Here is a 15,336-nt window from a genome sequence, read left to right on the forward strand (position 1 = left end):
TGATGGTATCTGGGAATCTATCAGCCTCGACTTCATAGAGGGCCTCCCTACCTCTCATGGGAAAAGCTGCATCCTGGTAGTCATCGACCGCTTGAGCAAAAATGCTCACTTCATCGCCCTATCCCACCCTTACACGGCTTTAACTGTGGCACAAGCCTACCTTGACAACATCTTCAAGCTTCATGGAATGCCCAAAGACGTGATAAGCGATAGAGACCCTACATTTCTCAGTGAGGTATGGAAAGAAATCTTCAGGGTTCACGGGGTCGATCTCAAACGCTCCACCGCCTACCACCCTCAGACAGACGGACAAACTGAGGTGACAAACAAGACGTTGGAAACCTATCTGCGCTGTATGACTGCAGAAACACCAACTTCGTGGAGCAAATGGCTGGGATTAGCTGAGTGGTGGTACAATACAACCTTTCACTCTGCCATACGCTCTACACCTTATGAGATAATCTATGGCCAACCCCCTCCCCTTCATCTCCCATACCTCCCCGGTGAAAGCTCATCCTCTGTTGTGGATCGCAGCCTACAAAAGCGGGAAGAAGTGATCAACATGCTTAAGTTTCACCTCCTCCGCGCTCAAAACAGAATGAAACAATATGCTGATGCTCACCGTTCTCCCCGTGAGTTCAAGATCGGTGATCATGTCTATCTGAAGCTGCAGCCATACCGCCAGCATACCCTCAAGAACCGGAAAATCCCACATAAGCTATCACCACGCTTCTATGGCCCTTTCCGCGTGGTTGACCGCATAGGCCTCGTAGCTTACAAGTTGTTGCTACCTCCAGAGGCGGCTATACATGACACCTTTCATGTCAGTCAACTAAAGCTCTGTCCCAACCCACCAACCTCATCCCCCGCTGTTCCGCAATACTGGCTTGACCTCGGGATATCCAAAGAACCTGAAGCCATTTTGGAGACGAAGACAGTTAAGCGCCAGAACACAGCTGCAACAAAGGTTTTGGTTCAATGGAAAGGAGAGACACCTGCAACAGCAACTTGGGAGTTCTTCAGTGACTTCAACGCCAAGTATCCTTTATTCAATCCTTGAGGACAAGGTTACTCTGCAGGAGAGAGTATTGTCACAGGCTGAGTCACACTCGCCAACCTTATCACAAAAGCATATTCATTAGATATGCTTTGCTTTATGCTTTTGCTTTATGCTTTCTAGTCATCATTGACAGGTCATTGTTTGGACCGTTAGTGTGACCATCGAACTTTAGTATTTGTACTCTTCCCCTGCATTTGCAGAAGTTTTTAATCAAGAAATATTTCATCTCATAAACCTTTAAAACTCTCTGCTCTATCTCATCAAGGATCTAGTACCTTCGAGGTGATTCTTCTTCCTCAGTAATCTCCTTCTAGGCTAGCTTCACCATTCTTAGAGTTATCGGTTAACTCCTAGTTTGGATCTATCTCTCACACACCTTCACACTGTCTCATTTTGATTATTTCTTAGTATAGTTCTGGTCGTGGTAAGGGGGGTAACAACGGCCTTAGCTCGTGTTCTGTCTATCTTTCTTGTCCTCTATTTAACTGAGATCAATCATAATGTGTTGACTAAGAAAATAAAAAAGCGTTTGAATTGAAAATTGTTTCTTTCTAGCTTACTAGTGTCTTCAGCAACTTTTTGTTGTTATCAATGTACATTGAGCTCACTTTAATGGTTTTTTTTCTTAATCTTGTTTTTATCAGGTGTGGACTTAAAGCTTGTAATAATGCTTCTACTGTTTGAGACGCCTGGAGGTTTCGCTATTTTTAAAGTATTAGATGAAGGGAAGCTCTCTAGTGTTGAGGTTACTATTGTTGGGTCCCTCCTAGATGGAGAGAACCAAGTGGTCATGAGACATAATAATAATTCTCATGACCCTTTGCACTGTAGACACACAATAATAGAGTTTAGAGAGAGAGACAAAAGAGAGAAAGAAGAGAGAAGGAGGAGAAAACTCGTCAGGTTATTTCAAGACTGGTTTTGGAGGATCAAACGGAACTTGATCGGGCTGATATTTTGTGGGAAGCTTCTTCAGTCAGTGGGTTAGAGATTCACCGAAGGGATTTGGATTTCAACGGTTGGATCTTCTGTTGTCTGGGTTTTAGTGAAGCTGGTCGTCACAGTTCTTCAGCGGGACAGTCTTGGGTGTTTGGTAAATCCAACGGTGAGATCTTCTCTTATTGAGCTGAAATTTGGCAGAGGTATTGTCGACTTGTTTATCTTGGATTTGTACGGTTGGATTAGTTTCTGGAAGCCGGAATCTTTGTGATCTGAGGTCGTTTGGTTGCTGACGGTTTTGAAGCTTTGTGTTGCTCTCTTGTTGTTGTTGTTTGTGTTGGAGATAGCTCTTTGAAGCTAGTGTCTCTGTTCTGTTCTGGTTGTTGAACAGGGAGTACGTGGTTGTACTCACAAACATTTATATAGTGGATTGTTGAGTGGACTACGGTCCCGTGGTTTTTCCCCTCTCACATCGAGGAGGTTTTCCACGTAAAAAGTGATTGTCTCATTTACGTTTCCGCTTATACTATATTCTGCCATCGTCGAAGTATTTTCTTCACAGGTTCACACAAGGTTAGGGGAACACGACCATTAGTATTTCCGCTGCGCCGTGTGTCTTTCCCCAACAGAGTGGTATCAGAGCTTCTGGTTTTAGAGCTTTGTTTTTTGATAACTTTGGGTTGTTATTTTCTTGTGTGAAAGATGGAAAATATGAGCAGGATGATAAGCTTGAATGGTGCTAACTATCATCTATGGAAGGGCAAGATGGAGGATTTGCTCTTTGTTAAAGAATTCCATGTTCCAGTCTTCGAGGAGCAGAAACCTGAGAAGAAAACGGATGAAGAGTGGAAGCTGCAGCATCGCCAAGTGTGTGGGTTGATAAGGCAGTGGGTAGATGATAATGTGTTGCATCATATTGAGACTGAGACGGATGCTCGTTCTTTGTGGAAGAAGCTGGAGCAGTTATATGCTAGGAAGACCGGAAACAACAAGATGTACATGATCAAGAAGTTGATTGAGCTGAGGTATCAGGAGGGGACTCCGATGACAGATCACTTGAATGCGTTTCAGGGATTGCTCAACAAGTTGTCTGATATGGGCATCAAGTTTGATGATGAGATTCACGGTCTGTGGCTTCTCGGTACTTTACCAGACTCTTGGGAGGTTTTCAGGATGTCTCTTTGTAACTCCGCGTCGGAAGGTGTTATTTCGATGGATTCAGTGAAGAACAGTGTTCTTAATGAGGAAGCAAGAAGGCAGTCGAATGCTAGCAGTTCGCGTTCAGATGTCTTTGTTACTGAGTCAAGGGGGAGAAGTACAAGTAGAGATCCCAAGAGAGACAAGAACAGGAGCAGGAGCAAGTCTAATAGATTTGCTAATATGGAGTGCTACTTCTGCCATAAGAAAGGGCACATGAAGAAGGATTGCTGGAAGTTGAAAAACAAGCAGCAAGGAAATCAAGAAGAGAAGGTGGATCGGGTGACTCTCACCGAAGATCAGTTTCTCATTCTTCTTGAGGGTGATGCCATTAATTTCGCATGCCAGGACACCAGTTGGGTGATTGACAGTGGAGCTACTACTCATGCTACATCACAGCGGGATTTGTTTTCTACCTATACTACGGGTAATTATGGTTCTGTGAAGATGGGGAATGATGCGATGGCTCAGGTTGCTGGCATTGGTGATGTTTGCTTGGAGACTAGTCTTGGTACTAGGCTGGTGCTTAAGGATGTTAAGCATGTTCCTGATATTAGGATGAATCTGATATCGACTGGAAGACTTGATGATGAGGGTTATTTCAGTTTGCACGGTGGTGGTAAATGGAAGCTCTCTCGTGGTTCTTTGATTGTGGCTCGAGGTGAGAAGTCTTCATCTTTCTATTGGATGCAGGCTAAGGTCTCCAAAGATGTTGTTAATGCGGTGGAGAATGATAATGCCATGGAGCTATGGCATAAGAGACTCGGTCACATGAGTGAGAAAGGAATGGTTGTGTTGTCTAAGAATGAGGTGATTCCAGGAATCTCTGGTTTGCACCTACAGAAGTGTTCGCATTGCTTTGCGGGAAAACAACACAGGGTATCTTTCAAGTCTTCCGCACCTTCTAGGAAACCCGAGGTACTGGATTTGGTACACTCAGATGTGTGTGGTCCAATGAAGACAAGATCTCTTGGTGGCGCATCATATTATGTGACTTTTATTGATGATCATTCAAGGAAGTCGTGGGTATTTCCTATGAGGACGAAGGATCAGGTGCTGGGATATTTCAAGCACTTTGTGGCATTGGTTGAGAGACAAACGGGGAAGAAGCTGAAGTGTATCCGCAGTGATAATGGTGGAGAGTATCTTGGACCATTTGATGCTTATTGCAAAGAGCATGGAATAAGGCATCAGTTCACGCCACCTTATACTCCACAGTTGAATGGGTTGGCTGAAAGGATGAATCGGACGATTGTCGAGAGGATGAGATGTTTGATCTCACAGTCAGGCTTATCGATGACTTTCTGGGCAGAAGCTTTGAACACGGTGGTTCATGTGCTGAATTTGTCACCAAGTGCTCCATTGGATGGTGATGTTCCAGAGAGGGTTTGGACTGGTAAGGATGTTTCTTACAGTCACTTGAGGGTCTTTGGGTGTAAGGCATTTGTTCATATTCCCAAGGTTGATAGATCGAAGCTTGAGATGAAGTCGCGGCAGTGTGTGTTCATCGGTTATGGTCATGATGAGTTCGGGTACAGATTTTATGATCCCGTTGAGAGGAAGCTCGTAAGGAGCAGAGATGTTGTGTTTATGGAAGATCAAACGATTAAGGACATTGACAAGTCCAAAAAGCCAACTCAGATTTTTGAGGGTTTGATCGATATAGAGGCTACTCCTTCTACATCGGTTGACGGTGAGGTTGAGGTTGAGGTTCAGGATAATACACCCAGTGCAGATGCTCCCGTACATGAAGATGGTAGTGGTGATCATGGTGACGATCATGGTGAGACACCAGCTGCTGAGAACCAACCTACTATTGTTAGAAGATCCGAGAGAGGTCTTAAACCGTCGACAAGGTATGATCCTAGTGAGTATGTATTACTTACTGATGGGGGAGAGCCTGAAAGCTATGATGAAGCTTTGGATGATGAACACAAGGATAAGTGGTTTGGAGCCATGGATGAGGAGATGGATTCTTTTGAGGAGAACCATACTTTTGAGTTGGTGGAATTGCCTAAGGGCAAGAAGGCTCTGCTTAATAAGTGGGTGTACAGAATTAAGCATGAGGATGACAATTTGCCACCTCGACACAAGGCTAGATTGGTTGTGAAAGGCTACAGCCAAAACAAGGGAATTGATTATGATGAAATCTTTTCTCCTGTTGTGAAGATGTCATCCATTCGGGTTGTACTTGGATTGGCAGCGAGCCTTGATCTAGAGGTTGAGCAAATGGACGTGAAGACTGCTTTCCTTCATGGTGATTTGGAGGAAGAGATCTACATGGAACAACCAGAAGGCTATGTGAAAAAGGGCAAAGAAAATTTGGTTTGCCGCTTGAAGAAAAGCCTTTATGGATTGAAGCAAGCACCAAGGCAGTGGTACATGAAGTTCAAGTCTGTTATGGGGGAGCATGGTTATGCAGAGACTGATTCAGACCATTGTGTATTTGTGAAGGTGTTTGGTGAGGATGATTTTATCATCTTGTTGCTGTATGTCGATGATATGTTGATTGTGGGCAGGAACATGGACAAAATTAAGGAGCTGAAAGAGCAGCTCAGTGAGTCCTTTGCCATGAAAGATATGGGTCCAGCGAAACAGATTCTTGGTATGAGAATTGTTCGAGATAGAGGTGAGAAGCTGATTCACTTATCTCAGGAGAAGTACATTGAAAAAGTACTTAAGCGGTTTCACATGGACAAGTCTAAAGTGTTGAGTACTCCTCTTGCTCCACACTTAAGACTGAGCAGTCAACAAAGTCCAAAGACATATGCGGAGAAGGAAGATATGGCGAAGGTTCCGTATGCTTCTGCAGTGGGTAGTTTGATGTATGCCATGGTCTGTACAAGACCGGATTTAGCCTACGCCGTTGGAGTTGTCAGCAGGTTTCTCTCCAATCCGGGAAGAGAACATTGGAATGCTGTGAAGTGGATTTTGAGATATCTCAGAGGGACTTCTAATTTGAAGATTACATTCGGAGGTAAGAAGCCTTTGCTGGTCAGTTTCACTGATTCTGACATGTCTGGAGATGCTGATTCTAGCAAGTCTACTTCGGGTTACTTGGTAACATTTGCGGGTGGAGCTGTGGCATGGCAGTCAAGGTTGCAAAAGTGTGTTGCATTATCTACCACTGAGGCAGAGTTCATTGCTGCAGTTGAAGCTTGTAAAGAGCTGTTGTGGATGAAAAACTTCTGTGAAGAGATTGGTTTCAAGCAAGAAAAGTATGTGTTGCTTTGTGATAGTCAAAGCGCTATATGTCTCGGGAAGAATTCTACATTTCATTCGAAGTCAAAACACATTCAGAGGAGGTATCATTGGATACGTGATGTGGTTGCTTCTAAGGAAGTGGAACTTGAGAAAGTTCATACGGATGATAATGGAGCTGATATGATGACGAAGTCATTACCGAGGGGGAAGCTTGAGGTATGCCGAGATATAGCCGGAATGGCTGTTTCTTCCATCTAGTCGGAGGGGGAGTTTGTTGGGTCCCTCCTAGATGGAGAGAACCAAGTGGTCATGAGACATAATAATAATTCTCATGACCCTTTGCACTGTAGACACACAATAATAGAGTTTAGAGAGAGAGACAAAAGAGAGAAAGAAGAGAGAAGGAGGAGAAAACTCGTCAGGTTATTTCAAGACTGGTTTTGGAGGATCAAACGGAACTTGATCGGGCTGATATTTTGTGGGAAGCTTCTTCAGTCAGTGGGTTAGAGATTCACCGAAGGGATTTAGATTTCAACGGTTGGATCTTCTGTTGTCTGGGTTTTAGTGAAGCTGGTCGTCACAGTTCTTCAGCGGGACAGTCTTGGGTGTTTGGTAAATCCAACGGTGAGATCTTCTCTTATTGAGCTGAAATTTGGCAGAGGTATTGTCGACTTGTTTATCTTGGATTTGTACGGTTGGATTAGTTTCTGGAAGCCGGAATCTTTGTGATCTGAGGTCGTTTGGTTGCTGCCGGTTTTGAAGCTTTGTGTTGCTCTCTTGTTGTTGTTGTTTGTGTTGGAGATAGCTCTTTGAAGCTAGTGTCTCTGTTCTGTTCTGGTTGTTGAACAGGGAGTACGTGGTTGTACTCACAAACATTTATATAGTGGATTGTTGAGTGGACTACGGTCCCGTGGTTTTTCCCTCTCACATCGAGGAGGTTTTCCACGTAAAAAGTGATTGTCTCATTTACGTTTCCGCTTATACTATATTCTGCCATCGTCGAAGTATTTTCTTCACAGGTTCACACAAGGTTAGGGGAACACGACCATTAGTATTTCCGCTGCGCCGTGTGTCTTTCCCCAACAGAGGTTACTATCTTCACCTGCTTGAGATTTTTATTTTGTTTTTATTCTAAGTATGTTAACTTGGTGCTTGTAGGATTTGGGCAATGTGTTCTCCTCTCCCGAGTCAGCTCGAAAGGTGAGGATACGTTCATTAGCTTTGTATCTTCAGTTTAGGTTTCTTACAGCGTTTCTCTGTTAAGTACAGATGGTGAAGCTTAAAGCTTTCGACAAGTTTGACAACACGTCCGATGCTCTTGAAGCAGTAGCCAAACTAGTGGAAGGAACCCCCAGCAAGGGTCTCCGCAAGTTTCTAAAAGCTAACTGCAAAGGCGAAACCTTAGCCGTTGCTGATTCGAAGCTCGGAAACATCATCAAGGAGAAACTGGTGTGTAATAAGATTATTTTTTTTCGTTTGTGCTTTGTTTGTTACTTGCTTCTCACGTTTCTGCTTCACCTCCTCTAGACAATAGACTGTGTCCACAACAACGCTGTTATGGAGCTCTTGCGAGGCGTGAGAAGCCAGCTCTCCGAACTTATATCCGGATTGGGAGAGCAAGACTTGGCTCCGATGAGCTTGGGGCTGTCTCACAGTCTTGCTAGATATAAACTAAAGTTCAGTTCCGACAAGGTTAGCCTTTTATTGTCTGAAACGCTGTTGAGTTTCTCTCTTTTTCCTAATGCTTTAGTTTTTTCTTTTCTTGTTAGGTTGATACAATGATAATCCAAGCGATTGGTTTACTTGATGATCTTGACAAAGAGCTAAACACTTACGCTATGAGGGTTCGTGAATGGTACGGCTGGCACTTTCCCGAGCTCGCCAAGATCATAAGTGACAATATCTTGTACGCCAAGTCTGTGAAGCTAATGGGGAACCGGATCAATGCAGCTAAGCTAGACTTCTCTGAGGTGTCTTTTTTTTTTAATATAATTAATATTTAAGTATTTTTTGTTCTATTCTTAATATATTTATATAAATGATTGTAATACGGAATTATAATTCACTTTTCTTTATCTGAATAAAATCATAATTTTTTTAATAGTAAAAAAAAAAGATTTGTTGTTTTTTTTTACAGTAACTTAGTAATATTATTTAATCACTTTCTAAAACCATTCTCTTTTGTTTCAAGATTTGAGTTCTTGAAACTAATTTTTTTTTTTGTGTTTGTGGCCCTATCTCAGATATTGGCTGATGAAGTTGAAGCTGAGCTTAAAGAAGCTTCTGTGATCTCCATGGGAACTGAAGTCAGCGACCTTGATTTGATTCATATTCGTGAACTCTGCGACCAGGTTCTGTCTCTTGCTGAGTATAGAGCTCAGCTTTACGACTACTTGAAGAGCAGGATGAACACAATCGCGCCGAATCTGACGGCCCTCGTTGGTGAGCTCGTCGGTGCTCGTCTTATCTCTCACGGTGGGAGTTTGTTGAACCTTGCGAAGCAGCCTGGGAGCACTGTTCAGATTCTTGGAGCTGAGAAGGCTTTGTTTAGAGCGCTTAAGACCAAGCACAATACTCCAAAGTACGGTTTGATTTTCCACGCGTCTGTGGTCGGACAAGCTGGGGGGAAGAACAAGCCTAGGATCGCGCGGTCGCTGGCTGCGAAAGCTGCTCTCTCTATCCGTTGCGATGCTCTTGGAGATGCGGGAGATAACTCTATGGGAGTGGAGAACCGTTTGAAGCTTGAGGCAAGGTTGAGGAGTTTAGAAGGGAAAGATCTTGGACGTCTTGCTGGATCGGCTAAAGGCAAACCGAAGATTGAAGTTTATAATAAGGATAAGAAGATGGGGTCTGGAGGTTTGATTGCTCCTGCTGAGGTCAGATTATTGTCTGATTTGTTTGTTTCTTCAACCTTTAGTTTTGTCTGCTTGATTGTCTCTTACTTGAACTGTTGTTTTGTGCAGACATACAACACTGCTGCAGACTCTCTTCTTGTGCAAACTACCGTATCAGCTGAGAATGGTGTCAAAGAGAAGAAAGATAAAAAGAAGAAGAAGAAGGCTGAAGCAGAGGAGGAAGAAGAAGCCAAAGCTGAGGAATCTTCAAAGAAGAAGAAGAAGAAGAAGAAGGCTAAGACAGAAGTAGAACCTGAAGTTGTAGAACCTGCAAAGAAGGAGAAAAAGAAGAAGAAGAGAAAGCACGAGGAAGAAGAAACCGAAGAGCCTGCCAAGAAGAAAGAAAAGAAGGAGAAGAAGAAGAAGAAGAGTGAAGCCTGAAGATAGGTTTAAAGTTTTTGAATTGCTTAACTTTTATTAACGGTTTAATGTTTTGTTATGATTTTGATTTAGTTGGTACACACTTAGTGATCTAAAACTTTATGAACTCTGTTCATCGTTTTGTAAGATAGTGTGTGGGGTCTTGGTCATTTTCCCAGATCTTGCATTACAAGTTAACGGATTTAACTGAATGGTCTAAACCAGGTTTAACCATAAACTTTCATGATCCTTTTTTGAAGCACGTTCTTTTATTGGAACAGGTTTGGACCATATTATATGGTATAATGAAAAATTAATGGTGTTTCCACCCCGAAAATTAGCAAAGAAAAACACATTAGCGATATTAAACTGACATTGTTTCAAAATAAAAAAAGATTAAGTATTCCCTCCAATAATAAGGTTAGTGTAATAAAATGACAAATGACATGTTATACAAAAATGAATTTTAAAAAGTTAAAATCCAGTTTTATTGAATTTGATATTTTATAAAATATTATAAAATTCACTGCTATTGAAAATATTTTAAGTTGGAAGAAGGTTTTAAATACTTTATGAGATATCAAATTTAATAAAATATTTTCTTATGATATATCAAATTCAATGAAATAATCGAACTAATATACTGTGTTTAAATATCAACTAAAATACTTTATGAAATATCATGTTTGATAAAATATTAAGTTCATGAGAATTGAATAAAAATAAAAATTTCATGGTTTTATGTGAGATTTTAGAATAGTTTAATGAAAATCATATTAAATCTCCAATCATACAAAATCATCAAAATTTCTTAAAAAATAAATTATCTCAAACTCTAAATTGAATACCACCCCTGACGGATTTCGAATACTTCCAACAAAAATATGGCAATAGTTCAACAATCATGATGAATATTCAAACAGTAAATAGAAAAGACGAATCAAGCTAACAATAACAAATGTTCTTAGACTGGTGACTATAATAGCGGCCAATCAATCATCGCCACGTAACCGTTTTTTTGGCGAGTCCAGGCACACGAGTCGGTGGTCAGGATACCTATATATATCCGCGTAGGGTTTCTATTCTCGTCTCACTCTCTCCCTCTTTCGTTCACTTCTCGCATCCATCATCTTTCTCTCTTCTCCTTTAGGTCAACAATGGCGAGAGGAGGAACAAAGAGAAAGATTGAGATCAAGAAACGTGAAACCAAAGAACAACGAGCGGTGGCTTACTCTAAACGCCGTAAAACGCTCTTCTCCAAATCCGCCGAGCTCTGCTGTTTATCCGGTGCAAACATCGCCGTCTTCGTTACCTCTCCGGGAGATAAAGCCAACGTCGCCTCCTCCTTCTCAGGTCACGCCTCTGCCACCGAGATTGTTGATTGTTACTTCAAAGGCACGCTTCCTCCGAAGATTAGTGTTCCTGAATCCAAATTAGGGCTTTGGTGGACAGATCCGGATCTTTACAGTTCTTGTGATGATCTCTCGCAGTTAGATGTCATTGAGGATCTTATTAAGAGGACCAAGAAGGATTTGATGGATTGCCTTGAGAAGCAAGAAAACTCAAGGGTTTGTTGTTTTGATTCCCGTCAAAACCCTAACTCCTCCTCACAAGCCGTCACTATGTATCAGAACACTAGCAAACCTCTCGACGGATCTTCACAAGTAATCTATGGTGGTGAGTCTTCTTCAGGTCAACCTCGTTACTTGGTGAACAAGGATGTTGGTAACTGCTTATGGGAGACAGAGAAAGAGAATAACCTAATTATGAGTTTACCCCAAGAAACAGAACAAACACAGTCGATTACCAACGTGGAAGGTGGTGATGAGGGTCAGAGCTTTTGGGATGAACTCTATAACGAAGATGGTTTTGGTCTTAATAACGGTGAAGACGATGTCATGAATCATGATCGACATTGGAGAATTTCTCAACGATATATAGAAAGTGGAGGAAGTTAGTCAATTCACAGCTTTTAATGTTCATGGTGGGGTTTATTATGGTTATAATTTTTAAACTCTTGTTATAATCCTTAATTAGGTACTATTTTTTTATAAATATGTAATGACGATGTTGAAACTATTTTCATTTTGGGAAGCTAATTTTTCTCTCAGATTTTGTCTCTTTGATTGTTTGTTCAAACAGGATTCTTGTAGAACAATCAAAATATTAGTTATATCTGGATATTTTTGTTTATATATTTTTTTTTATTTCGTTGAGTAATGGATTTAACATAAAACTATAGCAATCAGCTAACATATACTCCATCCGTTTCATTTTAGTTGTCGTTTTAGGTTCATGCACACATATTAATAAAACATTTAGTTTTGTACATTTTCAAAATAAAAACATCATTACACATACACCTTCAGCCAATAGAAAAATAAACAAAAAAATCTTATCAATAAATTTTTCATTGAAATCACAAAACGACACTTATTCTGAAACGAAATTTTTTCTCTACAACGACAACTAATATGAAACGGAGGGAGTATCTTCGGCTTGTTTTTTTTTTATCAAAAAAACAAACCCATAAAATTTTAAGTTCTTTCTAGCAATATTTTTCTACAGACTAACAGAAACACGTAGAGGACATGAGAGTGGAAGAAGAAAAAGCTGCTAGAGAAATGCCTGTTCTAGAGGCTAATGATAAGACTCAATCTAACATTGATGTAAGAGAGCATCAATGTAATAGGTTCCGTAGTTTACACCAAGATGGTTTGCTCGGTTTTCCAATGGTATTGTCACGGCGTTTCGAATCTTGTGAGCATGACCGACCATGATATTTTGTCGACTATAAATATTTTCCAAAAGATTTGTTTTCTGCCGTCATCAGAGGCTTAGCCATGGTGTCAAATGCCGTTAACAGTGCTGATCTTGTTAATCTATGCCGCGAAATATTTATTTACCTCTCTGAGAGAGGAGAGACCCAGCTCCACGCCAGGTCAGTTTTTATATAGAATTAACCACTCGCAAGTCACAAGTCCTTTTGCATGCTGTATATTGTAAAAGCTGACTCTAGAGTATTTGATCGTTGTCAGGTTTTGCTTTCACTTCCTTGTCTCACACACAACGACTTGCGTGCTTTCGAAGAAACTGTGGCGAAAACTCCAAGTCCTAAAGAGCAGAAGCAACTAATGAGGAGCTTGTTGCTGTTAGGTACAGGGAACAACTTAAGAGCACTTGCTGCTCAGAAAAACATGAATGTCATCACCAACGTCACTTGTAAGCATCTCTAACTCAACTACACGGCGCAAGTTTCATATAATGCTCAACTTTCCGATATTTTTAAAAAAATTCTATCTCTAGTAAGGACACGCGGACCAGCAGACACTTCTGAAGCTAAAGAGATGAAGGGGAAACAGTCGGGCTGGCCAGTGAGTTGTGAGATGAAACCATTATAGTTTAAAGTTAAAGAGAAGAAGGAGGATGTCTACTTACAACAAGAAGGAAGTTGTACAGATGTGTAAATTATCTGATCATCAACTTACAACAAGAAGAAACCTGTACATATGTGTAAATTACTAAAGAAAGAAGATTTTGGCGAAAGGGAGGCAACAAGAAGCAGGTTTTTTTTTTGCACCCAGATGGTGATCAGATACATCGAGTTCAAGTGTGTTTCCTTGAGCTTATGGTTTTACTTTCTACGGAGATGTGATGCTTGCTTCTCTAGAACATGTCTTTTTTGTGTTGTACACAGTTTCAGACACATTAACATATCCCTGACTCTTTTTTTGGTCAACTAACATATCCATGACTGATGAAGGAAAAAAAAACTCAAATGTCAATTTTTTTGGTGTTATGTGTAGTAGTGTTTACCTTTCCAGATGTATATCTTTCTTCATGATCGAACTTTCTCTTTTGCTTGAATAACAATCCAACAAATACCAAATAGAAAATAGAAACTATGTAATAAATTAGAGTTGTCTGCCGTCAATCAAAAAGTGACAACAATCTTTCTCAAATTGACCGTTTCTTTTTTCACTCTTAGCTAATATGGGCTCTTTTATTTTGCTATAGTTTTGGGCGATCTATACTATTATTTCCAAAGTAATTTTTTGCATTCGAACTCTCACGTTAAAAGTTAGAGTGGTTAATATCGTTTATACCCTTAATAAATTTATATAAATTTTTTTTTGTCAGCAACAAACAGACTCATATAGACTCTGTAAACCAAACTGGTAGCTCTACATCCATATGAACTACAAACGAAAGTTGATTTCTTGCAGTGCGTGCTAGACTGTCCGCCCGTCAATTATGCATCTTTGGTATATGGATGAGCTCTGAGTTGTGGAAAATTCTTTTCAGGATCTTTATATCTTCCAGATATATAATTGAAAACAAATTTTGTATTAATAATATTAGATTTAAAAAATAAAATAATTCTTATATATTATGTTGTTATCTTGAAATAATATTTTTCTATTGTAAAAAGTTAAAACATTAAGATATAAAGTATCTATAATTAAATAGTAATCAAGCAAAAATATTCGTATAAAGATATTTTAATGAAAACTTATATTTTTATAATTTAAAAACCATAATAAGCATATATATTTTAATAGAAAACTTTGTCATATATAAATAATTTGATGTTTGATTAATTTTTTTAAAAACATAGATAATAACATATTATGTTATTTTCAAATTAATAAAACATAAACTAATAAATATTTATAAGAAGATTATGCCCACATGTGCGGGCAAAACACCTAATGTTCTAAAAACGGAAAATAGATTATAAATAAAACGATTTTTTTAAGTCTGATTTGTTCAAATCGATTTAAAACAATTTAAATTAGTGGTGGAAAAAAACGAACCAAACTGAACCGAGTCAAACTGAACCAACCAAACCGAAACTGATCCAAACCGAACGAAACTCTATTATCAAATAGTTTGGTTTAAGATTTTTCCAACCTGAACCAACTGGATCGAAATCGATCCGAACTAAATCGAGTTAAACCAAACCGAACCGAGAAACCAATATGTGTTTTTATTATTATTTGAATTAAACATACTAACTATATACAATACAATATACTAAAATTCTAAGACTAAAGCCACTATTAACTTTGTTAACGATGTTGGTTTTTTTTTAGTTTTCTATTTACTTTAGTTAATTTTGGTTTGATTATGTTTTTATAAACTTTATTATGGTTTTTAATTTTTTTTTTCTGTTTTATATTGGATTTAATTTACATAGTTTATTTTTAAAAGGCATTATTAAAGAGGTTTTTTTTTTAAATTTTCTATTTACTTTAGTTAACTTTGATTTTATTGTGTTCTTATAAAATTTTGTGTGTTTTTTAAGGTTTTTATTTCAATTTTATATTGGATTTAGTTTACATAGTTACCAACATGATGATTTTATGACCATGCGTTTATGTTTTAAAACATGATTTCTCTTAAAATAACTATAACTAAGGGAACCCGATTAAACCAAACCGAAGCACAAACTAAACCGAATACAAACCAAACCGAAACCTATCCAAACCAAACTAATTATGGTTTATTTTTGCTGAGAAAATTCTAGAATCAAATTAACCAAACCGAACCGAACCGATAAAATACCCGAAGTGACCACCCCTAGTTTAAATGGATCTATATTGGTCAAAATTGATTAAATCAAATGATATCAAAATAGAGTATGAATAATTGTTGTTCTCCAATTTTGCTTTTAGTATT

General features: G+C 39.2%; 2 protein-coding genes across 2 annotated transcripts; both read left to right on the forward strand.

Annotated features, from left to right (window-relative positions):
- The first annotated feature begins 5,719 nt into the window (after positions 1-5,719).
- LOC111201724 (probable nucleolar protein 5-1) lies at positions 5,720-9,828 on the forward strand. Its single transcript, XM_048749233.1, has 8 exons — positions 5,720-5,825; positions 6,144-6,616; positions 7,559-7,600; positions 7,670-7,849; positions 7,928-8,092; positions 8,170-8,370; positions 8,644-9,276; positions 9,364-9,828. The coding sequence occupies exons 1-8, from the start codon at positions 5,720-5,722 to the stop codon at positions 9,673-9,675; spliced, it is 2,112 nt and encodes a 703-aa protein (XP_048605190.1). The 3' UTR covers positions 9,676-9,828.
- A 397-nt stretch (positions 9,829-10,225) lies between these two features.
- Positions 10,226-11,703, forward strand: LOC111201725. Its single transcript, XM_048747985.1, has one exon. It carries the CDS (start codon positions 10,812-10,814, stop codon positions 11,610-11,612), a length of 801 nt encoding a protein of 266 aa, XP_048603942.1. The 5' UTR covers positions 10,226-10,811; the 3' UTR covers positions 11,613-11,703.
- The last annotated feature ends 3,633 nt before the right edge of the window (positions 11,704-15,336 follow it).

This window comes from Brassica napus, chromosome C2 (assembly GCF_020379485.1).
Source record: "Brassica napus cultivar Da-Ae chromosome C2, Da-Ae, whole genome shotgun sequence".
Classification (NCBI taxonomy): domain Eukaryota; kingdom Viridiplantae; phylum Streptophyta; class Magnoliopsida; order Brassicales; family Brassicaceae; genus Brassica; species Brassica napus.

Bases quoted from the DNA above. Each gene is read 5' to 3' on its own strand.
- LOC111201724 (XM_048749233.1), top strand. From the start codon at position 5,720: ATGGACAAAATTAAGGAGCTGAAAGAGCAGCTCAGTGAGTCCTTTGCC. The intron at 5,826-6,143 runs GTGAGAAGCTGA...GATATCTCAGAG, and splicing joins GAGAATTGTTCGAGATAGAG to GGACTTCTAATTTGAAGATT. The intron at 7,601-7,669 runs GTGAGGATACGT...TGTTAAGTACAG, and splicing joins CTCCCGAGTCAGCTCGAAAG to ATGGTGAAGCTTAAAGCTTT.
- LOC111201725 (XM_048747985.1), top strand. From the start codon at position 10,812: ATGGCGAGAGGAGGAACAAAGAGAAAGATTGAGATCAAGAAACGTGAA.